This window comes from Suricata suricatta, chromosome 12 (genome assembly GCF_006229205.1).
Source record: "Suricata suricatta isolate VVHF042 chromosome 12, meerkat_22Aug2017_6uvM2_HiC, whole genome shotgun sequence".
NCBI classification, from domain to species: domain Eukaryota; kingdom Metazoa; phylum Chordata; class Mammalia; order Carnivora; family Herpestidae; genus Suricata; species Suricata suricatta.
In genome coordinates, this window is record NC_043711.1 from 96013054 (window position 1) to 96037675 (window position 24622).

Sequence of the window (24622 nt, forward strand, 5' to 3'; positions counted from 1 at the left end):
GCGGGCGGGCGGCGGCGGCGGCCGCGCTCCTCTCGCTCCTCAGCAGCGGGGACCGAGAGAGGGAGCTGTGTCTGAGGAGACGCCAAAATCCCCCTTAGCGCTGCCCGCGGGAAGGGGAGGGGGCACAAGATGGCGGCGGCCGGGGGGGGGGTGGGGGGGTTGGAGTTCAGCTCATGGATCCCGGCGGGCGGCGGAGGGGAGACCGGGCCGGCGGAGGCTGCGGCGGCAACGGGCGGGGGAGGGGGCTGATCCCGCGTCTCCCCTCAGCAGACAATACAAGCGCCTCGGAGAGAGTCCCCGAACCTGCCCTAGCCAAAATGGCGGCCGAGAAAGAGCGGAAGTGACGTAAATGCCTCATTAGCATAAGAGGACTCATTGTCCAGCTAAGTAGGGGGGGTAGTGGGGGACTTTACCCCTTCCCCCTCATTTCCCCCAGGGACAACTCTCTCACTCTCACCTGTGCTTGCACCTAACTTTTTTTGAGGGAGGGTGGCCCCAGCACCCCCACCTCAGAGAAATTATATAATCCCCTCTAAGGGGGGGAGTTCTCGCGAGAACCAAGAGGATTTGCCATTGACCCACTAGGAGGCGCCGCGGATAATGGCCGCAGTGCGCTTTCCAGGGCCCGTGTGCACGGCGGCGGGCGCCTTCCTCAGGCCGCAGCGCCGGCGGCGGAGGCACAAGCAGCGGGCCGCAGCACGCCCTGCGCTCAGTCAGGTGGCCGCGCTGGGGATCCCTGCGCGGGCCCAGCTGGGCCTGGACTACATCTGGCGGGAGGGGGCGCGCGGGCTGCCCTGCTGCCCCACGTGCCGGGAGGCCTGCGCTGTCCCCGGCCCGGCTGCGGCGGGCTGGGCAGGGGCACCTGGCCGGGCGTGCGCGATGCGTCCTGCCTTAAATGAGGTGTGAGGGCCTCGTGCTTCACCAACCGACGGGAGAGGACACAGGCCCGCGAGAGCCCGGCTCCTTCCTGGTGGGGCGGGCTGCGCAGCGGGCAGGGGCCAACCGTTCTTCCCTGGCTCTGATGGGCTCGTCTCTTCGGCCTGAAGAAAGCAAATGAGGCCCCAGCGTTTCGAGGCCACCGGACTGGTGAAGCCCAAACGTGAGAAGCGGTGTTGCCGATGGGCAGCCCCACGACGCTCAGTAACCACGCCAACCGTGGTCTCAGGGACACTTGCAGTGTCCCCACAATCTGGAGAGCACGCGGGCAGTCTGCCTCTCAGTTTAGGTCAACCCCAACCAACACATCATCTCACCCGTTTGGAACCCACCTTTCAGAGCAGGTGCATCTGAGAGTCTGTCCCAGGTAAACACTCTGCAGAGTAAAGGCCACCAACCGGGAAGGTGTAACCAGGCCTGTTTTCTTAAGGTCTGCTCTGTAAGGACGCCGGTCTTCGGCAGTTTCTCTAGATTCCAAGTTAAAATAGTTTCAAACCGTACTTAACATCCCCACAAAGATACTGACTTAATTGAGAATAGTACAAATTGTGGTTACATAGAGCTCAAAGTCCAAGACTTCAGTTAGCAAGCTTAAACAAGCCATTTCATCCAACCCAGGACTCCATTAATACCGAGAGCCCAATCAGTATTTCAAGGGAAAACGATAGCTGGAAATTTAAAAAAAAATTTTTAAGGGGGGGGGGCCACCAAGGCATTTGATTTAAAGAAACAAAGATAAAAAGCCTAATTACATGTTGCAGAAGACAGGCAAAAGCTACCATGAAAGAAGCAAAATAATTTTATCACAGTTTCGTTTTCCTTAGATATACTTAGATTTCATACAGTGATAATACACATACAAAGGGGAAAACATCTGGATTTCATCCTTGACCTAATTTACAAAATAAAAAGAGATGCTAGGTTCACATGGAAATGTTTAAAAATATTTTAGTGTTTAACTCATCAGTTTTACTAGAAAAAATGCATCTAGATAGTCCAGATTTTCTTAATAACTTCTAAGTGATGAAAGTCTTCATTGCTCAAATACTTTCTTTACTATAAATTCCAATAGTGACAGTGTTGTAATGGTTTTGGGTGCAAGAACCAAAAAGATTAAAAAGGCAAAAGACAGCGATCTACTGCAGGAGTTCTCTGAGGTAGTTACCACATACCTGACAATAAAAACTTTTGACTTAGATGAAGCAGAAGAGGTTCTAAACATTCAACAACAAAAACGAACTATATTTCTATTTCGTTAGCTTAAAACTAATTTTACTTCAAATAGTGATGAACTTTCTCATTGTTATTAATGACAAGAGAGGTCACTTCCCCAAGGAAGGTGGGTCTGTGGAATGCTGGCTGGCCTACAGCTCTGTGTAAAAGGGAAACAATACTGGAGGCCCTACTGGAATGTCCTATGGATTCAACTATGGGAACAGGTAATGTTCAAAATGACACCAAAGGTTTTATGTTCTGGTATTAATTTCCGGTAGTATGTTAGAAATGCAATGGAAAAATCAGATTTTGAATTTCTTTAACAATGAAATTAGGCCAGGAAAATGTTATTTAGGAATACTGTTCAATAAATATGCTTGGATGTCTCTTATTTGGGAAGTCAACTTGTTTCTAAGCTTAATTGCTTAAAGTCTGCCTTCCTGCAAATTTAATTGGTATTTTTTCTTACTGATAGAAGCTATTGCTCAGGATAGGGGGAAAAAAGCTATGCCATCAACTGATGTCAAGTTTCCAATTCACAGTATGTATTTTAAATAGACTTGCTTTGACAGATGTAATGCTTCATCAATTCAACAGCTACAAAGAGCCAAATTCTAAAATTGTGATCTGAATATATTGTTTTATCTAGTTTAAGAAATTTGATACATTTTTTAAGAAGGGCAGAGGTGTCTACTTGCTCATTCTTACAGAAATAGCCATATTATATTTCATGAATAAAATTAACATTTTTCTTACTTCTGACACTATTATAAAGAGCTATGAATCCAGTTTTTGTACACTTCAAAATCTTCCCCATGTAAGAAATTCTGCACTCACATACTCTAATGAAAGCAATACTTTCTGGGGAGAAAAAAACCTGCAATACATTTATTTATAAGTCTTAATACAGCAAAATGCAAATGAAAACAGAACATTGCTCGTTTTTCTAATTTAATTTGACATATAAAATGTAGTTTCCTCAGAAAAAAAGATTTGTATGAAATTTACCTTACCTTATGATTTACGCTCTAACAGTACATTTTATAAAAATCAGCAACCAGGCTTCTTTTATGTTTAAATGAATCAACATGATAGTATAATGAATAACTTTCTTTTACGTAGTAGCAAAAAGAGTCAATAATCCTTTCAAGAAAGACACTATTTCATTTCCTCCCAGCTTGGATTCACCGTAAACACGATCCACGAATGATATTGGAACCTAGTTAAAAATATACATATGTTAAGTCAGTCATCAAAAATATTAGGAAGTACAGCAGGCATACAACAGTGCAATACAAATAAAATTTAACTTATGTTAGCCAAGTTCCTCAAGTAAGCTCACAACTGGAGGATTCTTACAGCAACTGTGTATAGCTCCAAATCTTTATACATTTCATTATCTAAAAAATTGGCCACATAAACCAAATCTCCAACTGTTTGGAAAACACTGATCCTGAATATTAAGCTGGTTTACCAAAGTTTCAGCCTGTGTTTCAAGAAAAAAATTATACTCCAAAAGTAAAATTTTTCAATAGTCCATTAAATTTATCTGTCACTAATTTATTGTTAAAAATCTTGGGACTTCCACAGGAGAAATTGCCTTCTCGTTAGTTATTTTCTTGCTATTATTAAAAACATTAGTGTTAAGCGAGGAGAGCCTTCCCTAAGAGCTCACGAGCTAGCTGGACATACTCCTGTTCTCTTCATTTACTCCTAGGAAACGGCAAAAGGACTCGTCATTGGGGTGGCTCTGGCGATGGCGAACACTCTCATCCCACAATGCTGAGTGGTCGGCAGAAAAGGCAAGACAAATAAGTTACCAGCAACTTTTAATTCTTTTAAGAAAAGGCTGCCTTCTACTAAGGTTTTAAATCTTAGTAGGTCAAATGTAGTAACTTGGAAGTGAAATGAATTTTCCTCCTTTAGTGCGCAGACTCTCTAAACAACCGGGGAGCCTCCCACATTTATTTAGTAATTGTGCAAGTTAAACGTTTTATTATAAAAAGTCTAAACCTATTTTTTATGAGGAATACAGCAGACGATTTACCATCCGTTGCCTACCTCGCCAATAGTATAATTCAACTGTCTTGCCCGCACAATCATCTCCATCTGGAAGACATAGCCTTTAGAAACACAGTTTTCTATTAATTTCTGTAGAACTTCTTTTCGGTATAACCTGTGAGAAATTAAAATACACATGAGCACCTAGGTAAATGCACTTGCCTACATATAACCTGATCTTTGGAAAGTTCACTGGTATTTCTAACACCTAAAACTTCTGCTAGCCATCTGTGTGCAGAAAGTTGTCGCCGCTGATGAGAATGATACACTTGTCCTGAATCAGAATGGTCCTGAAATATTTGGTAAATTGAGTGCAATTTTGAAAATGAATTCTAAGTTTCTTTTAGGGAATTATTTTTCTACCATGCTATCAGAAACTGTAAAAATAGGGTAAAATGAATCACTTGAAACAGAACCACTGTTTTTAGTTTTCAAAGTTTCTTAAAATTTAGTTTTCAAGTTGAACAAAGAGAAACTGTTCCAAATACTGCAATAGCAGAGTCGACAGATGATGAATCCACAATATAAAGCATATGCTAAGAACGAACCCAGTAACTAACAGATGTTTCTTCGAAAGTGTTTATAACCAGTTTCTATTTCCCAAGATCTACTAAATAAATTCCCTGGGATAAACTGAAGTCCCTTAGGGGATTTATGGGACAGTTCCTGAAGAAGGTGAATGGGTTCACCCACAGGACTTCCCAGCTCCTCTGATGGGATCTGTGTTTGGCCCACAGCCCATCTAAAGTTGGACTGCACATCTGCCCATTATACGTATCTAACTGTGACCTTACCTGGTGATAGCTGTATCTCACTAGGATTGCCTCAATCCTGTGATGCCTAAGTTCCTGTCTTAGCTTAACCTAGTGTGTCAACTCTAACAACAACAACAAAACCCAACAAAGAATCAACATTTAATGGAAAGGAACAAATATCAAGTAATGTAAATTATCAACTAATGCATGAGGTTTGGAACTTAAAGTAGTAGTTTCAGAGACAGAAAAAGTGGCAGTCTTTAGTCATTTGACATGGTCACACAAACAGTTCATCTACTATTAGCAGGTCTAAAATTAAAAACATAACACCCCCTCCCCCAGAAACAAAAATTACTCCCCCACCCCCCAACTTGGCAGGAGGCTTTATTCCAATTAAACAAGGCTTTTTTTTTAATGAAAGCATATGGAGAAGAAGGTAACTGAAAACACTCTAGCTAAACATTAAAGACTTTAAACTTATCTGTGGACTGTGCTATAAATATTCATAGAAGTTGCAGAAAATCGCTGGTAGAGGTGATATTCTTTGGAGCACATCACCAGTGACATCAATGTTCTGAATAAGCAGTAAGTAGACACCTTGGCCTCCTGGGGCCCCCCTAGGGGCTGAGCACAAGCACACTAAGCTAAGCCCTGCCTTGGATGCTCTTTAGAAAGTACACATCTTAAGAAGATGCTTAGGCCTCATTAGCAACTTTGAAGAACTTCAGTCTGCCTTTGTGTGTTCCAGAACAAAAATGGGGTAGAAATGAAAAGCATTTTCTAAATAAACCATTGTACAGCAAGAAATCTTACATAAAAAATATAAAATTACAAGTTTCTACTGTACCTGAAACTTCCTGTTAAATCAGATGCTCCTGGTCTGAGCAAAATCTGAGTTATAAAATTGGCCCCACGGCTGTTAAAATAAAACGATCAGATTTTCTTTATAAAATACATTTTCTAAACAAGAGAAACACATCCAAGATCAGAGGGCTAAAACTGCTATACATATTTCATAAATACAACTCTTCACGAAAATGTAAATTTTACAGGGGTGCCTAGGTGGCTCAGTCAGTTAAGCATCTGACTTCTGCTCAGGTCATGATCTCATGGTTCATGAGTTTGAGCCCCACATCGGGCTCTCTGCTCTCACTGCAGAGCATGCTTCAGATCCTGTCTCCTCCTCTCTCTGCCCCTACCCCATACATGCCCTCTCTCTTTCAAAAATAAACATTAAGAAAAAACTTAATTTTATAGAAAGTTTAATCACTAAAAGATTTGGCATTCACATTTTTCAAAAAATGAGGACTTTTATTCTTGAATATGATATTTAGAGCGGACCTCAAAACAATCATTCTTCTAAATTTTGGGTAATAAAGATAACATTTTAAATTCAACTTGCATATTTGCCAACAGTCATTATTTAGAATTATGAACATCTCTCCGACAGCAAAAAGAGCAAAGATTTGGAGTATCCCTTTCAGATTCTAATCAGCAACAAGGGATCGTGGGTTTCAATCAGGTCTGTCTGTATAAATTTGGTACTTTTTTTTTTTTTTTTTAAAGAAGGTAACCAAGCAGGAAAGGGTTTTGGCTTTTGGCAATCTGCGGAAATTGAACAGAGGCTCATTCGGAGACCGTTGTCAGTGTGCTTGGGCCACTAGAACTGACCACCACAGACTGGGTGGCTTAAACAATAGGTATTTATTCTCACAGTTCTGAAGGCTGGGAAGTCCAAGATCAAGGTGCAGCAGACTTGGTTCCTGGGGAGCACCCTCTTCCTGGCTTACATAGGGCTGCCCTCAAGTTGTGTGCTGAGGGGAGGCGGCCGAGAGAAGCCAGGCTCTCCTGTCTCTCCTTGAAAGGGCCCTAATCCCAGCATGAGTGCCCAGGGTCACTATATTTAACTACCTCCGGAGGCCCCACCGCCAAATACCAACACTTTGGGGATAAAGTACTTCAACACATGAATTTTATCAGAGACATCCAGCCCACAACAGTGACACGGTGTGTGCTTCAAACACAACTTAAGTATCAACTTCAAGCTATTACTAACAGCTGCTATCAACATTTCAAAAAGATCTAAAATGCCCTTGGAAAAAGTGACTTTTGTATTGTAGCTATTTTAGTGAACTCTGATTAAAAAAAAAAAAAAGTTTTCTGGGGCAAACTGGAAAGAACAGTTTGTCTCCAAAGCCAAGGTACCTACCAGGGCCCTCCCTAGTAAAGATCATCTTTATACAAATAACATGGTTAGGGATATACATGAGATAATGGCTAACTTCAAAAACATTTTCCCTTCCAAGCTGCTTCTAATAGACAACAAAAAATTCTAGCACATAGTTTACTCCCCCAAGATGGGTTTAATGAAAGGAAAGCACGCGTGTATGTATACATATGTATTTGTACCTCTATTCAAGCTATTTTATTACTGTTTATTTTTGAGAGAGAGCACACATGCAAGAATGAGCACGCAAGTGGGGGAGGGCACAGAGAGAGGGAGACAGAGACTCCTACGCAGGCTGTCAGCACAGAGCCCGGACATAAGGCTTGAACTCCCAATGACATCAAGAACTGAGCCAAAATCCAGTTGCCACTTAACTGACTGAGCCCCTCAAGATAATGTATTTTTAAATGAGGGTTTTAAAATATGCAGCAAGAATGAGACAGACTTGGATTCAAATTCTAAATCTGGATCTCACAAATGAGACCTCGGGCAAGCAATTACATAATCTTTCTCAGAAATTTAAACATCAAAGCAGTGCAGACATTCACAAGTAATGACAAATACAACTCCATGAACTTAACGATCCAACTAAAACTTGTACATTGTTTCTGATCAGGACTCCCTTATTTTAAACAAGAGCCGTAATAACCAAATTCAGACGGGCCTGAGAGATTATTCATGTGTTGTTCTGATTGTTGGTTGCACAACAGAATCATCTGGAAAGCCTGTGAAAAATACTGATGGTTTTGCCCTACCTGTGGAGATCCATTCCAACGCTCTAGGGTGTGTGTGTGCAAGACAAAGGTCAGACCGCACGGGGAAAAGCAGTGCAGGGCTTTCTCTGCTTTATCCAAACCCCCTTCATTTCACTGAAGGCTGAGGGGCTTACAGGCCTCACATGGCAATTAAGAGGCAGAATGAAGATTAACTTGAACAGAATCTTCAATAGGAATGAAAAAGGTGATAAAAAATACGTGTATTAGTAAGAATTTGTATAGTTATGTTGTCATGTATAACGTAGTAAGCTATAGAGATCCTTTACGGATTGAAATGGATCGCGTCTTCCCAACAACCACAAAAAGGTGTAGATTAAATAAGCTCACAAATTCCCTGTGGGTGAAGGCCAGCAAGAAGTGGATTCTCCCTCCCCACCCCTGGACTGTGGGCTTGCTCTGAGCAACAAAGACTGCTGTTCGCTCCAGAGCCTAGGACTCAGGAGGCCTTGCTGCTGCAGCCTTGCAACTGGATGCTGCCCTTAGGATGCCATGGGATGACACTGCTCAAGTTCTCCAGAAGGCGCAGAAGTGAGGTGCCCGGACAACAACCAGCCCCAGCTACTGGATACGTGAATGAGGCCACCTGGGGTCTTTCAGCCTAGCTGTACCTGCAGCTGAAGCAGCTGCAAACATGAGCCCAGGGGAAGCCAGTCAAAGATCCATCAGAAGAACCATCACAGAATCGGAAAATATAATAGTAGTTTTCAGTCACCAAGCTTTGTCATAGTGTGTTATATAGTAACAGAAAACTGAAACAGTGTTTCATTTCCATCTTATGATGAGGGAAGTAAGGCTAGAAAAAGTACAGTATCTAGGTGACACAGGGATTAAATGACACAATCAGGATTTTAACCCAGGTCTGTCTCCAAAGCCTTACTACTCTTGCTGCTTAGTAAGAGCTGATTCATCAAGTGTCTGTTTATTTAAGATGATTACATACATAGGTATAACAGACAGCAAAAACTTCTAGGACATAGTTTACAGCCCCCGCCAAAACAGACAGACAGATAAACAGAAAGAAGGAAGGAAGGAAGGAATCTGGTCCCAGAAATACCAAGGCAGCATGGTGACTTAATCCAAATACCTGTCATAAACATATGTCCAGTTACACTAAGAAAGAAACCACCCACATGTCTATACCTGATTATTTTTCTTTTCAAATCCCAGCCATATACACCTCCATTTCCTTTGTAGCGAGTTCCAGAGACAATGTCAAAATTACCCTCCTTCTGTTTCCTACAGAAAAGAAAATTTGCTGTCAATTAGAAAAAGCTATTGAGCTTTAAATAATTTTCATGAGTTAACACAAAAAGAACTTTTAAGACTTACATAGGAAAAATAATGCCAAGACAACGTGAACTATACCACTAAGGAATCTTTCAATGTAATGTTTTCAATTCTCATTTTTTTTCCTTTGTTAACTTCTAAAACTAAAGCCAACAACAGTACTTGCTGATTGTACCATGTGCAACTATCCTAAAATGTAATCTCCCTTCATTCTGTTCTTGGCCCCATGAAGTAAACAGTGCTAGAACAGTCTGGTAACCCTCCAGACCTTTCTCTCTGCAGAAAGATAAAGACACTTGGGACTCCAGGCTTTCTGGTTGCTTTAACAAAATTGGAACCCAAAAAAGTACATTTTGCAACTTGCCTTGTGTCAATTAACAATATATGTAACGGAACCATGGACATCCCTAAAGGTCAACAGAGAATTTCCCCATCCTTTCCAGTAGCTGCAAAGATGTCCCACAGAGCACTGAACCCACAGACTTAAATGGCTGTTTTCATGGTGGGTTTCCCCACCCCCAACAACACAACCACAGTGAAGTGTGGCAATGTTCTTTTAAATGGGAACCTAACAGATGTGCCAAAAAAAGCTTATTAGAATTTTTAACAGATACCACCAGAAATTACTTTCCAAAAAGGCTGTAGCAACTCACATTTCCTCCAGCAATATTTGTGCGTGTCCACTTACCACCATTTTATTGGTGCTACATGTGCTGCTCTTTAAGTTTGTAATTACGACAAATTAATGGGTCATAAGCCACCGCCACAGTCATTTCACTTGTATTTCCCTGACAACATCCCAGGGTACCTTCTCTTGGGTTTATTAGCCATGGGCCTGTCTTCTACATATGGCCTATTTCTGTCTCTCACAAATTTTCTATTCCCCTGGTTTCGGTTCTTTCTCAGGTCAAAGGGGCTTCAGGGTATTAGATACATCAGCAGAGAAGGTATCTCTGAAGTGACCTTACACAGAGATCAAAAGATGAGAAGTAGTTGGCTATTAAGGAGAACGGAGAGAGCATTGCAGGCAAAGGAGACGGGCACAGGGGCCAGACACACAGGGGTATAAAGGGCGAAGAAAGAAGTTTCTTCCCATGTGTTAATGGGAATTTCCTGAAGTGATCTAAGCAGAGGAAACATTACGTAATTTTGTTTAGTGTATTTAGCTTACACTGAGAACAGCTTCCACATTCTTCTTCTGAACGGTTTCATGCTGTCTTGGATTTTCTAAAAATACAACTATACTGCCTGCAAATAAGTAAAATTTTGTACCCTTTATCAATATTTATACTACATACTTGTTAATATATAACTTAAAATGTCCACATTAATGACAGCTGGTATGCCTATCTTGATGCATTTATTAACGATTCAACATTTCACCATTTTAGGAAAAGGCGTGTGTTAGGACTAGGTTTCCTTTATCAAGTGTTCATTAAAAAGTAATGGCTAAGGCAGTTTACCAAATACCTCTTAGCATCTATAGACTTAACCATGCTTTGTTAATGTGATAAGTCAATTACAGTGATGAATTCCTGATGATGAACCATTCTGGCATTCTTGGAATAAACCCTACTTGTTCATGGTGTTTTACCCTTAGAATGCAGGCTTATTAACTCCATTTAACACAGAAAGTCACCTTTCATCTTTTCCCATATTCTGGAAGAATTTAGATAACAAAGGAATTACCCGTTGATTCATTCCTAAAATATATCACTTAGTCACATATCTACAGATGTGAGCTTCAGATCTATATGTTGGTATCAATTCTGACAGCAAATTTAAAATAGCGTGCACATTTTTAATTAGTAAAAAATGAAAAAAATAAAAATAAATCCAAAATCAACTTAAGATAAATTATTGGATTTTTTCAAAGATTAGAAATACCTACCTAATGAATTCAGGAATAAATTTTGGCTGAAATTTAGAAAAAATAAACATTAAGTCAGTAAAACAAGCTTAAACTATCATGAACAGCTAATAAAAAAAAGATACCACTTACATGGTGTGAGAGATCAGCATCCATAATTATTATGTAGTTTCCTGTGGCATGTTTCATTCCATGAATATATGCAGTTCCTAAAAAATATATCCATTAAAGAAAATCACTAGAAATGCTTAAGTATACTCGTGAACAGACAAGAAATTAAATTTAGCATCTGAAAAGCGAACCTTGGTCCTCCAAGGGTAAAACCAAACTATCGTTAAATCCTATTTACTCAAAATAAAAAACCTCTCTCAATTCTGTTCTTTCATCTCCAACTTCACCTTGGTCCCAGACACTGGCTCCGGATGCTTGGGCCCCTCCCTCCGGGAGGGGTACAGCCCTGCTTCCGCTCCTCCCCACCACTCTGGCCCATCCCACAAAACCTACGAGTGTCTTCTGCACTGGAAGCCTAGTACACTAGAGCCGTGGTCTGGTATTCGGGGTCAAAGGCAGAGCCAGCAATTATTCAGCCACCCTCATGCCTGAAAATTCCCTACAGACCCGGCAAGTAAGGGTAAACTGGGGTCTGAGGATTCCTGCGCTCTCTAGGTTCAAAGCACCAGTTCCCTACTAGCAAGGCCAAACTCTTCTAAGTATTTGTTTATGAGAAAGAGAGTGCTCACATGAGTAGGGGAGGGACAGAGAGGGAGTGGGACAGAGGATCTGAAGCAGGCTCTGCGCTGGCAGCATGGAACTCATGAGAACTCATGGAACTGTGAGATCACGACCTGAGCTGAAGCCAGATATTTAACGAACTGAGTCACCCAGGTGCCCCAAGGCTGAACTCAGGCCTAACTTCTTTTGCTAAAACATGATACTCACACAGCTTTTTGGATGTCTACTGACTGGTTAGTAATTCCTGGTTGCTTTCATGGCATTTCCAGATTATTCCAGTTTCCCAAAGAACTTCTGGGTTCAGATATTTAGATACTTGATAATGCCAGAGAACCGATGGTCTTCAAGACAGCAAATCCTCAATTTTTAAGACCTGCGCTTTAAGGGCACTAGGAGGGCTCAGTTGGTAGGGGTCTGACTTCAGTTCAGGTCATGATCTCTCAGTTGGGGAGTTCGAGCCCTGAGGGCTCTGTGCTGACAGCTCACAGCCTGGAGCCTGCTCTGGATTCTGTCTCTCTCTCTGCCCCTCCCCTACTACTGTTCTCTCTCTCTCTCATTCTCTAAATACACATTAAAAAACAACAAGAAAAAAGAACTGTGCTTCCTCCATGCTCCCTCAATTTTTTTTAATAAAATTATTATTTCTCAACATAAACAACTGTAACCAAAAGAAAACAAAGGTATTCAGATAGTCGTCTCAGAAGGAACAAGTCCATCTGAGATTTTCTATAACCTCCTGCAATTAAAAACTGGAAAAGCTTTCGTTTTTAAAAATGAAGAGTAACTGTTTACAACTTATAAATAAATACTCAAGGGTTTAGAGCGACGGCGGTGTGCTCGTCCAGCACCCCTGCTCTGGGCCCCCTGCGCTGTCCTCCCAGCACAGACTACACTTCCCAAGTGCTCTCATCAACTGGCAGGCAAATGGCTTTGGAAGACCGAGTTGCCAGGAGAGAGAAAAGGGAAACTCTGTGTCTCCCCTCTTACCCTGCACCCCACAACTGGCTGGGGGTCCCCGTGGCCCCGGCTCCTGCCAGGCAGTCCCCACTCCATCATCCTAACCCCTGCTGCGTGACCTGGGGCTCCGGGGCTCCCAGAGCACCATGTCCTGCTGCTGCTCCGTTCGCGAGGTGGCAGGACCCACTAGCTGTCACTAGTCTGAGTAGCGTCACTGTTCCATTTGGCTTCTCAGCATCTCTTCACCTATGTAACCAGATTCCTTGTATTAAATTCCCCACAGTGAAAGACTGACAGTGGCCTCTGTTTTCCCAAGTGGGCGCTGACTGCTACAGGCGACTCACGTTAAACCACTGAAATGTCATTAACATCGTTAAAAACCATCACAGGAGGACACTGTATTTTGGCCCTGTTCCAAACTGGGAAAATACACACCAGATCACCTAACCACGGCGAGGAGCAGGTATGAGGGGTGAGAGGTTACACTTACCCAGTCCTAACTTTTTCTCCCGTGGTCTTAGAAGCTGCAAGAATAAGAAGCCGCACTTTATCACAAATGATAAAAAAAAAAACAAAAACCTGACTATTAAAAATCATTTTTTATAGGCACTTATCCTTTTTAACAGAAACATAGTTCCATATACTAGACCTTAAAGCAGAGCATGCTTAACCGTTTTTGACAAAATGAAAAAGTGTTCAGTATTTGGTAACAGATCAAATAGTTTAACAGCTTGGAAAATTTCATCCCAACGCTGCAGGCCAAGTTTTAAACATTTCCCCCCACCTGGAATTATCCACCAGAAAACAGTATGTAAATAATATGTTATGTCTATTACTTGACTGATCATTTTGAACATCTTTTTTTTATGTTTTTTATTTATTTTTTGAGAGACAGAGAGAGACAGTGTGAGCAGGGGAGGGTCAGAGAGAGAGGGAGACACAGAATCCAAAGCAGGCTCCAGGCTCTGAGCTGTCAGCACAGAGCCCGACGCGAGGCTCGAACCCACGATCGTGAGATCAAGACCTGAGCCGAAGCCGGACGCTCAACCAACTGAGCCACCCAGGTGCCCCCATTTTGAACATCATCTACTGATTCCCTCCCCCAGCAAAACTGAGGATTTAACTCACTTATCCCATATCTTCCTGTAATATTTGATAGTCACATTTGTTTTCACAATTCCTTTTGTGATTTTTATGATTTCGTTTTTAGTTCTTGATTTTTTCCTTTTTATTTTTCTCAACGGGCTTAAGATTACAAGTTAGACAACAGATGATCTTTCATTAGTTAAAAGTACTTGGGTCAGTTCCAGTATCTGCCATTACAAACACATCTACAATAAATATCTGTACATATATCCTTTTGTACGGGTCCTGGTTTTCTTTTTTAATATAAAGCTTATTTTTTTATTTTGAGAAGAGAGCACACAAGAGCAAGAGTGAGTGGGGGAGGGGCAGAGAGAATCCCAAGCAGGCTTCACCCATCAGCTCGGAGCCCGACGTGGGACTTGATCTCATGAACCATGAGATCATGACCTGAGCAGAGATCAAGAGTCAGATGCTTAACTGACTGGGCCACCCAGCTGCCCAAAGGTCTGGTTATTTCCATAATTAGCATCCTAGAAGTTGAATTGCTGGCTGAAAGGGTATTCATACTTCTTTCTTTGAACTCCTTTTATGATCTTAAATGCTGATGCCACTCCATCAACTTACCCTGACTTTATCCTTGGGTGACCTCATTACATTTTCTACTGGCCAAGTTACATGACTTTAGGATTATGTTGCTCTCTCTATATATACACGTATATACTTAATGTTTGTTTATTTTTGAGAGACACAGAGCACATGCGGGGGAGGGGCAGACTGAAAGGGGGACAGAGGATCCAGAGTGGGCTCTGTGCTGACAGGAGAGCGCCCGATGCAGGGCTCGAACTCACAAACTGCAAGATCATGACCTGAGCCAAAACCCAGAGTTGATGCTTAACCAGCCGAGCCACCCAGGTGTCCCTAGGGTTATAGTCCTAACAAAAAAATTAAATTTTTTCTTTTCTCTCACACGGCTCAAACAGACTCACTACCGAGTCTATCTTGTCCCGTTCTGCATTTGCCAGTCCATAAGCAGGCTGCCTCAGACTGCAACTCTCTAAACAAAGTACTTTCAGTTCAATTCAACCAGGACAGACTGTAGTACTTTTTACTATAGGCAAACTCCTTGGGGAGGAACAAAGATAAAATACACTCCTGCTTGATAAGCTCTTAGAGGAGAATTAGACATTCAATCACGTATAGTAATTAAATTTACTGAACAAAATCAAACAGGATATCTCAGGTTTTGATTTGGAGATTGATCGTTACTGACAAAATATTGACCTGGTATCTACCCTACAAAAATACAAATTCTTTAAAGTTCACCTGGGTGGCTCAGCCGGTTAAGCATCCGACTTTGGCTCAGGTCATGAACTTGCGGTTCGGGAGTTCGAGCTCTGCATCGGGCTCTGTGCTGACAGCTCAGAGCCTGGAGCCTGCTTCTGATTCTGTGTCTCCCTCTCTCTCTGCTCTCCCCCGCTCATGCTCTGTCTCTCAAAAATAAACGAACATTAAAAAAATAAAGTTCACCTTAGATCTTCCATAATCCTATGCTTCCACTGGAAAAGTCTTTTCTCAAATGTTTATAAAACACAAACCCTGCTGCCCATGAAAGACCGCTGTGGTACAGTTAGAAGAACAAGAGAAGTGAGTGATAAAAGGTCTCCAAGCTATAATTACGAATCAACAAAATGATGCAGGAAGACTAAATCTACATAGAAAAACAAAACCAAGACCATACCCAGCTCTCCAAATGCAGACCCGCACACGCGCACCAAGGCTCGGGCCGCAGTCGCACCTGGAGGAGGGCCTGGGAGGCTCGTCAGCGGCGACTTCAGTCTCACCGCGTTTTCATTCGACAACAATGAACGTCGTTTCTCACTGCTTATGCAATAAACGTTCACGCAGTTTCACTTTATCGAGCTTTACTTTCAAATCCTCAACGCCCACCCCTCCCTGCTCCCATACCGAGGACGGCTTACGGCCGCGAAGGGCACGACAGAGCCCACCTCCCAGCCGCCAGGACAGTGCGGACGCACAGAAGGCCCGCGCAGGAGTGCTGGGCACATCCTCTGATGGACGCTTACCACGCCTGCTTGTAAGGGACTTCATGTGATGCTATGACATGATAAAAAAAATTTATCGTAGGAAACCTTGATGACATTTTAGTAAAACCAAGATCAAGACTATTTTAGTGGACCTTTTTTTTTTTTAACCATAATCAAAATAAATCTTCAGCTAAGAAAGGCTAATTGTAGGGGCGCCGGGGGGGCTCAGTTGGTTAAGCATCCGACCTCTGTTCAGGTCACGATCTCACGTTTAGCTGGAGCCCAGCATCCAGCTCTCTCTGCCCCGTGCCCACTCGAGCTCTGTCTCCGTCTCTCTCAAAATAAACCTTATTTGTTTGTTTTTTTTTTATAAAAAGGCGAACAACTGTACTTTCCTCCAGTTTTGCAATTCCTCACTATCAGTGAGACTCCCATCTTTTTCATTTTATTTATTTTTTGTTTTGTCCATTTATAGTTCTTATAAATTACGTTTTTCTCTATCAGATTTAGGATACTGATCTTTTTGTCAGAGAGAATATTTTGGTATCTTTAGTTAAATCTCTTGATCCTAGAGTTATATTTGATGTTTTAAAAGTAATGAATATACATTACATTTTATTATCAGAACAATTTGTAAAAATATTAAACTATGGGATAACATGGGTGATGTAATCTGACCTCACGTCGGAGGCTGAAACCGATGACGTAACTGAACTGCTGCGTGAGCACTCAGCAGGGAGAGGTTGAAGCCCTCCAGAATCTCAGAGCTCCCTGACCCAGGACCATCACTAACAGTTCGGGACATGTGCCTCCAGCTTTGGCAGGGTCTCACCTCTGCTATTTATTAGCCATATGACATTGGAAGTGACTTAACCTCAGTTTCCTCATATACAGAGTTTAAATAAAACAAACTTCCTTCATTTTCTGTAACATTCATTCTAGCCAGTTTGAAAGACCAGCAAACAAAGCATCTGCTGCTTAATACGCGGAGATATCGTAAGATCGCTTCAGTAACACTCTTCCTCCATCTTCTCTCCCAAGTAAACATACATATCACTTAAAAGCACGAAGAGCTAACTCTGGCATGGCCTGATATTGTTGGGGGGGAGGCATTTTTTCTAGTTTAAATGACTTCAGGTCATAAAATAACGAAAGGAATGAGATTTCCCTGGTACTACAAGAAAATCATAATGGTAAATGCAGGTTTTTTCTCATTATTTTGAGTTTTATTGGTTGATGGGAAAAATGGAACTCTTTGAGGGCCATATTGTTTTAGAATTTGAGAAGGTCAATTTATTAGACATGTCCTAAGATTAATCCATTATACCTCAAGGCTGAAGTTCTATGACAAAAGTATTCAAAACATTGTCAGGTTGATATTGCTGGCTTAAATAGAGGTACCTAACTCAGTATCTACATATAACAAATGTGATTTAGTGGCCTTGGCCCAGAACTTGTAAAGGAAAAACTGGGGAACTGTGGCCAAAAAACGAACCTCGTGTCATCAGAAGGCATTGGTGTAGAAGGCAGGAAATCTGTCAACGTTTAATCTCTTCCTGTACTCTTGTATTTCTGGAGGAGGACTGGAGGGGTGATGGAGCTCTGAGTTGCCCACGCGTGATAGGGAAAGAACGACTAGTAGAGAAGAGTTTACTGCGTATTTACGAGGAACACATTACTCTTAAGTGCTCCCCACCAACCACTAGCCCGTCCAACATGTGCACCCTGTGACAGCGGTTTATGATGCTTAACTGCTATTTCTTAAAATAAAAACACCAATAATGGTTCTCCAAGAGACCTTCTCCTTTATATCTATACCAACGGTTCTCTTTTGGAAGAGTGGACAATTTTGCCCAGAAGAGGTCATTTGATGACACCCACAGACATTTTTGGTTGCCACACTGGGGAGAGGGGCTATTAATAACTTCTAGTGGGCGGAGTCCAGGGATGATACTAAATGTCCTATAACATACAGGAGAGTCCCCCACAGCTAAGAATTATAGGTCCCGAATGTCAATTGTGCCAAGACTGAGAAACTCTGATCTATACAAACTCTAAATTACCCAGTGCTTAGAATGTGTTCAAATCTGGATTTGAGGGCACCTGAGTGGCTCAGTTGGTGGAGCATCTGGCTTTGGCTCAGGTCATGATCTCGCAGTTCGTGGGATTGGGCCCTGCGTCAGGCTCTGTGCTGACAGCTAGCTCAGAGCCTGGAGCCTGCTTCAGATTCTGTGTCTCCCTCTCTCTCTGACCCTCCCCTGCTTGCGCTGTCTCTCTCTCCCTCTCTCAAAAAAAAAAAAAAAAAAAAAATATATATATATATATATTTTTTTTTAATCTGGATTTGATTGCTTGGGCCCAAAAAATTACCTAAAGTACAGCTCACAAGTGTATTCAAACATTTATGAATAAAAACAAATTATGAATTGGGACACCTGGGTGGCTCAGTCAGTTAAGCTTCTGACTTTGGCTCAGATCATATCTCCAGATTCCCGAGTTTGAGCCCTGCCTCAGGCTCTGTACTGATAGCTGGGAGAGCCTGGAGCCTCCTTCAGATTCTCTCTGCCCCTCCCCTGCTCACATTCTGCCCCTCTCTCTCAGAAATAAACATTAAAACAAAACTTTTTAATAATAAAAATTATGACACCAGTATAAAACAAATTCTACATCTAAGTTACTCTAGTAGAAAACCACCACCCTTCAAAGTACAGTGGGAAACTCTATAAAAGTTTCAGACTCAGAGAGTCAATCTACACCCAGAAGATTGTTCTACAGATAAAAAAGATGCCAATTTAACATGAAAACAATCACGTCCCCCAGCTACAAGCTTTTATAGTTGCAGAAAAGGGGAGCAAGGAAGATCATGGACACATTACTAATTGCAATCTAGTTCCATTAATATTCCTGTCAGTATCATGCTTTAATTTTGCCCTTCAAGAAAACTTACCTGCAGACTAAGCTGTAAAAACAGTGTTATCTGAAGGCTCACTATTTTGCTGTAAAATTACTACTGACCCAATTTATCAAAGACATGTAAAACTTCAAGATGTTTTGTTTCTAGAAAAACAGACTGACTTTATTTCAGCACCGTCAGTTCTCATCTTTCCCCTCCACAAGCACAACTGATGTGACAGAAACGTCTTCACAGGACTTACAATCGTGTCTGACCCGTAGATCCTCTCCAACTGTTCCGCGACATCCCTTGTTCCATCCGGGCTGCCGTCATCTATGATTATAATTTCATAGTTGATGCCACTAAAATTAAAAAAAAAAAAAAGCTTGTATTGCTTGCAGAGACAACACTCTCAAATTAAAAAATAACTTTAAAATTACTAATTCTTCACCAATATAATTGGGAATTTGTCATATATTACCAAGGAAAACTTCAATTACCAAATGAAATAAATATCATTTAATACTTTACCTCCAAACTCAGCATCCTGTGGGAAAAAAATGCTACAAGGACGTCCTGAGATATTAAAAAATTTGCAAACAGAAAACACACTCTTTAGTTTAAAACTCATAGCGATTACATATATGCCCATTATATATGATAGGTTATCATAAATTTTTACTTACCTACTTTGGAAATGGAATTACACAACCTTAGTATCAAGTTTTAGTTACAAAAAATATTTCAAAAATACACTTAAAAGATATATCAAGTCGACTGAGTTGCTATATTAGTATTCTTTTATTTATTTTTGATGTCCTATTTATTTTGAGAGACCATGCGCATGGGGGGGGGGCGGGGCTGAAGCAGAGAGGTGGGAGGCAGAATCCCAAGCAGACTCCCCACACTGAGCCCCATGCAGGGCTCTGACACACAAACCGTGAGATCATGACCTGAGCAGAAATCAAGAGTTGGCCGCAACCAACTGAGCCACCCTGGAGTGAATATTCTTTTAAATCTAATACCAAATAAGATTTAAATAACATAATCAGGAACAAATAGGATTTCATTTCATCCGCTAAAAAGCCCTCTTTAAAATGGTGACATAACCTTTATACCAGTTTCAAATAGTTGTACCCATTGTCTCACATCAACGTGCTTCAAAATTAACATCTCTCTGTTGGCTCTCCATTAACTTTATGTTATAGTTTCTATTCTAAAAACAAGCCAACACAATATTGGATGTACATGTGATCACTGCATCGTCCTCCACTCCCCTTCTAGATTTTTTTGGATATCTTTATTGGGAAACTTCAGGACAAAGTAAAGGAAGCACACCAAACCCCCACAACACTGTCTCCTCTCAGCCCAGTCTCAATCCCCAACAACCAAGAAGAAAGCTAAAATCAGCCCATCTGTTAATTCAGCTCCCCTAAGTACCTTAGTACTTAACAAGCCATATCTTGTAAAATGTTGATTCTACTTGATATGCTGAAAGAGATACACTTCATAAAGAAATGAGGTCATTCATAAGCAAATTACTCCTTTCTCTCATTTCCAAGTGCCCAGGACACCTGAGGGTAAGGTAGTGTAAAGAAATCAAGCTAACCTGCCTTTAAGTCATCTGGCTGTATCTGAAAACGGTGGTTTCCTTCATTAAACATCGCTCTGATTAAAGCAAAAAGTATTTGAGAAATCAAGACAAAATGAACAAGATTGACTATGCATGAAAATTTCTCGAATTTTCTGTAATGCTTGTAGAAACCAAAATAAAAGATAAAGAAAAAGATACAAAAACTGCACGAGGAGACACATATATTAAGACAGTTACAGGGCGCGTGTGTGGCTCAGTCGGTTAAGTGGCTGAATCTTGATTTCGGCTTAGGTAACGTTCTCACGGTCCGTGAGTCTGACCCCCACGCTGGGCTCTGTGCTGGCAGTATGGAGCTTGCTTGGGATTCTCTCAAAATAAATAAAATAAACTTAAGAAAAAAACAACCCAGCAATGTTTCTTATCAATTAGCATTTTTGAAAATGTAAGTTTACTAAAGCTCTGGCTGGCCGGCTGGCTGGTAGGGAAAACGGGCACTCTCCAAATAATGGAGACTGAAGGCAGTACAACCATTTTTTTCTGTGAGCAATTTGTTCATTTTTGAGAGAGAGAAAAAGTAGGGGAGGGATGGAGTGAGAGGGAGAGACAGAAGATCTACAGTGGGCTCTGCGCTGAGAGCAGATATGGGGCTGGAAGTCACCAGCTGCGAGATCATGACCTGGGTTGAAGTCAGATGCCCAACCGACTGAGCCACTCAGGTGCCCGGAAACTTTTTTTTTGTTTTGAGAGAGCGAGTGAGCAACTGTGCAAGCAGGGGAGGGAATGACTGTCAATTTTAAGCACATGAGGTGACCCAGCAACTCCATCCTGAAGACTCGATCCCCAGCACTCTAGTAAAAGTGTGAGCATGTCTATGGCAACAGTCATTAATAAAGGAGCATTCAGCGTGTGTCAAATGCTCTTCTAGATGCTGGACAACATGGTATGAACAAAGTACCTGTTTTCATTTGTAAAACGAAGAGTCAAAGAAGAAAAACAAGAAAACTCTAGAAATAATCTGTGTTCACGGAGATGACCTGGTTAATTCCAACACAGCCACATGAAATGTTAATTTTCGAAATTTTCTCGGTTCCACGTGTTGATACAGACAGATCTTCAGGGATCTTGATCCCACTATTCTAAATCTAAAACAAGCACTTCATACTAACAGCAAGATTTTCCGAAATTTTAAAAACACCGTAGAACACTTTCGAATTCAACCCTAAAAGCCCGAGTTTTTAACAACCACATCAGATACCCACAAGTGACCACCGCAGCTGCCCAGCCCGGCGGCAGCTCCCTAACCCACAGAGATCAAACCTCATGCTTACATAAGCACTCAGCACGGGGGCGAGAGCGAGCGTGCTCGGTTAGCCTGCCGGCTCCTGCCGCATCCTGACCGTCCCGCAGCAGGAGGGAGGTCAAGCTTTCAACCTCGCTCCGAGGGAAAACGTAGACAACGCTACTAAGAAAAACACAAACCAGGGGGTGGGGGGAGAGATGACGCAAGTGTACAATAAAAGGAACGTCTCATGAACCCCAAGGGCAAGAATGAGAACCCGAGACACGGAGAGAACCCCAGAAGTATCCGCCGCCGCCTTCTCAAAGGGTGGCCTTCCCCCCCGAGGCTTCCCTCAAGAGCCGAAGGGACGCCGCGCACCGACGCCTCGCGCAGCCAACTGCCGACACCCAGGCCGGCGAAGCCAGCTCATCTCATTCCTCGGGGACGGCGGCAGGGCACGCTACCTCTCGGAGAAGCTTCTCACCAGCAGCCACACGATGAGCGGCAGGTTCTCGCGCTCGTTGTAAGTGGGCAAAAGCACCGAGTACTTGTCCTGTCGTGGGACGCGCCCCTCCGGCTCCCGCCGAGACCTACGAGAGCCACCACTCGCTTCCTCGGAGGCCATGGCGGAATTGCGCGAGGCCCCGGAAGCGGAATGACGTCAACGTGGCGCGGGAAGGGGCGGGGCGGACCGTACCAAATTCGAGAAGAGGGGAACAGTCCATGTACTTAGGTTCTCGTTCTCCTAAGCCTCTCTTCAATGTTCCATTGGAGATATTCAGGAACTATCAATCGTTGACGTTGAACCTTAGGGCATCTTAAGGCAGTACATGTCGAGTTATCCCTTTTTCCTAAGCTCCGTGAAACTGTTTAGTTTATTCCAGTCGCTAGGAGACGGCAAGCCGGAAGCGGAAATGCCTTTCAAGACAACTTCCGAGAGGGAGCGCCATGGCTTCCAGCGAGGAGGTGCTCGCCTTGCGGGCTCAAGTTGCCCAACGTGAGGAGGAGCTGAGTTTCCTGAAGCAGAAGCTGGCGGCGGCTGTTCTGGCGGAGCAGGAGCCACAGCGGCTGGTTTCGGTGTCACCCCTGCCGCCGAAGGCGTCCCTGTCTCGAGATGAGATTTTGCGCTATAGCCGGCAGTTGGTGCTCCCTGAGCTGGGCGTGCAGGGGCAGCTGCGCCTGGCCACCGCGTCGGTGCTGGTAGTGGGCTGCGGTGGGCTCGGCTGCCCACTGGCGCAGTACCTGGCAGCGGCCGGCGTCGGCCGCCTTGGCCTTGTGGACTACGACGTAGTAGAAATGAGCAATCTGGCCCGCCAGGTGCTGCATGGCGAGGCGCTGGCCGGGCAGGCCAAGGTCTTTTCGGCCGCCGCCTCGCTGCGCCGCCTCAATTCGGCTGTGGAGTGCGTGCCTTATGCCGAGGCGCTGACGCCAGCCACGGCGCTAGACTTAGTCCGCCGCTATGACGTGGTGGCCGACTGCTCTGACAACGTGCCCACGCGCTACCTGGTTAATGACGCCTGCGTGCTAGCCGGCCGGCCCCTCGTGTCGGCCAGCGCCCTGCGCTTTGAGGGCCAAATCACTGTCTACCATTATGACGGCGGGCCTTGCTATCGCTGCGTATTCCCTCAACCACCGCCCGCGGAGACGGTGACCAACTGCGCGGATGGCGGGGTGCTCGGTGTTGTAACTGGGGTCCTGGGCTGCTTGCAGGCGCTGGAAGTGCTGAAGATCGCCGCAGGGCTGGGCCCGTCTTACAGCGGCAGCCTCTTGATCTTTGACGCGCTCAGGGGACATTTTCGTCGTATTCAGCTTCGGGGCCGCCGGCCTGACTGTGCGGCTTGTGGGGAGCGCCCCACTGTGACTGCCCTGCAGGACTACGAGGCCTTCTGTGGCTCCTCAGCCACCGACAAGTGCCGCACTCTGCAGTTGCTGAGCCCAGAGGAGCGAGTTTCGGTCACCGACTATAAGCGACTTCTGGATTCCGGCTCACCCCACCTGTTGCTGGACGTTAGGCCTCAAGTGGAGGTGGACATCTGTCGTTTGCCTCATGCATTACACATCCCTTTGAAACATTTGGAACGGAGGGATGCACAGAGCCTGGAACTCTTAGGAGGAGCAATCCGGGAAGGGAAGGAAGGCGCCCAGGAAGGGGCCGCTTTCCCAGTTTATGTGATTTGCAAACTGGGCAATGACTCCCAGAAAGCGGTGAAGATCCTGCAGTCCTTGACAGCAGCCCAGGAGTTAGAATCTGTAACAGTTCAAGATGTTGCAGGGGGCCTTATGGCCTGGGCCGCCAAGATCGACGGAACATTTCCGCAGTACTGAGTGGATGGGAGAGTCTGCCCAGAGGAAGAGGCGCATTGCCATGTTACCCAAAGATACATTTATTTGCATTTTTCCCCCAGGAATGTAGGGAAGAGCCTGATATTGTCCAATAACCGAATACATGGATTCCATTATGTAAGGGGTTTTTTTGTTGTTGTGGTATTGGATGCTGCAGTTACTGTGTTTCTGAGGACTGTGTTGTGTTTTTAGCCTTTGGAAGAGGTCTTGAACACGTGAGTCATAATGTTAAGTGACAGGATTGTGTGTTGTGCTCATTTGTCCTGCTTTTTTCCCCCCTTCCTCAGTTAAAAAGCACTTTAAATTGTCCATTTTTGTGCTTGGAAAGGTGTCGTAAGTTTAGTCTTACTAAATTGATCACGGATGATATACTTATAGTCAGTTTGGTGTTTACCAAGACATCGTTTGGGTCTTTTTTTCTACTTCAAAGGATGGAATATATGCTACCGAGGTAGATGTTTAAAATGTAAATTGTTGGGGTGCCTGGGTGGCTCAGTAGGTTAAGCCTCCAATTTCAGCTCAGGTCATGATCTCATGGTTTGTGGGTTCAAGCCCTTCGTCAGGCT

At 43.5% G+C, this 24622-nt stretch overlaps 3 protein-coding genes and 1 long non-coding RNA gene across 5 annotated transcripts in view; 2 read left to right on the forward strand and 2 right to left on the reverse strand.

Moving 5' to 3' along the window:
- The window catches only part of ADNP (activity dependent neuroprotector homeobox), a 32043-nt gene extending 30636 nt beyond the window's left edge, over positions 1–1407 (reverse strand). Inside the window, exon 1 of the mRNA XM_029917144.1 lies at positions 1269–1407. The gene's annotated coding sequence lies outside the window, so the exon portion shown is untranslated. The remainder of the gene's footprint in view (positions 1–1268) is intronic.
- On the forward strand, positions 824–4365 carry LOC115273871. 2 transcript variants are annotated; one of them, XR_003900994.1, is made up of 3 exons: positions 824–1303; positions 2254–2375; positions 3869–4365. It is a non-coding gene; the product is annotated as an uncharacterized LOC115273871 (long non-coding RNA). The 2 variants fall into 2 exon arrangements; XR_003900995.1 differs by lacking the exon at positions 2254–2375 and having other exon boundaries at positions 874–1303.
- On the reverse strand, positions 1718–23084 carry DPM1 (dolichyl-phosphate mannosyltransferase subunit 1, catalytic). The gene is made up of 9 exons (XM_029917147.1): positions 22178–23084; positions 19103–19202; positions 13307–13340; positions 11260–11336; positions 11149–11174; positions 9111–9206; positions 5815–5883; positions 4213–4327; positions 1718–3370 (listed from the first exon to the last, which is right to left on the reverse strand). Exons 1-9 carry the CDS (start codon positions 22336–22338, stop codon positions 3266–3268), a joined length of 783 nt encoding a protein of 260 aa, XP_029773007.1. The 5' UTR covers positions 22339–23084; the 3' UTR covers positions 1718–3265.
- Positions 22630–24292, forward strand: MOCS3 (molybdenum cofactor synthesis 3). The gene has a single exon (XM_029917146.1). The coding sequence runs from the start codon at positions 22662–22664 to the stop codon at positions 24036–24038; it is 1377 nt and encodes a 458-aa protein (XP_029773006.1). The 5' UTR covers positions 22630–22661; the 3' UTR covers positions 24039–24292.
- Positions 24293–24622: the final 330 nt, after the last annotated feature.

Coding starts and splice junctions, on each gene's coding strand:
- DPM1 (XM_029917147.1), bottom strand. CDS start 22,338: ATGGCCTCCGAGGAAGCGAGTGGTGGCTCTCGTAGGTCTCGGCGGGAG. Junction 9,207..11,148: donor TTTATTCCTGAATTCATTAG/GTAGGTATTTCT, acceptor TCTTTTCTGTAG/GAAACAGAAGGAGGGTAATT. Junction 5,884..9,110: donor TTGAAAAGAAAAATAATCAG/GTATAGACATGT, acceptor TTATTTTAACAG/CCGTGGGGCCAATTTTATAA.
- MOCS3 (XM_029917146.1), top strand. CDS start 22,662: ATGGCTTCCAGCGAGGAGGTGCTCGCCTTGCGGGCTCAAGTTGCCCAA.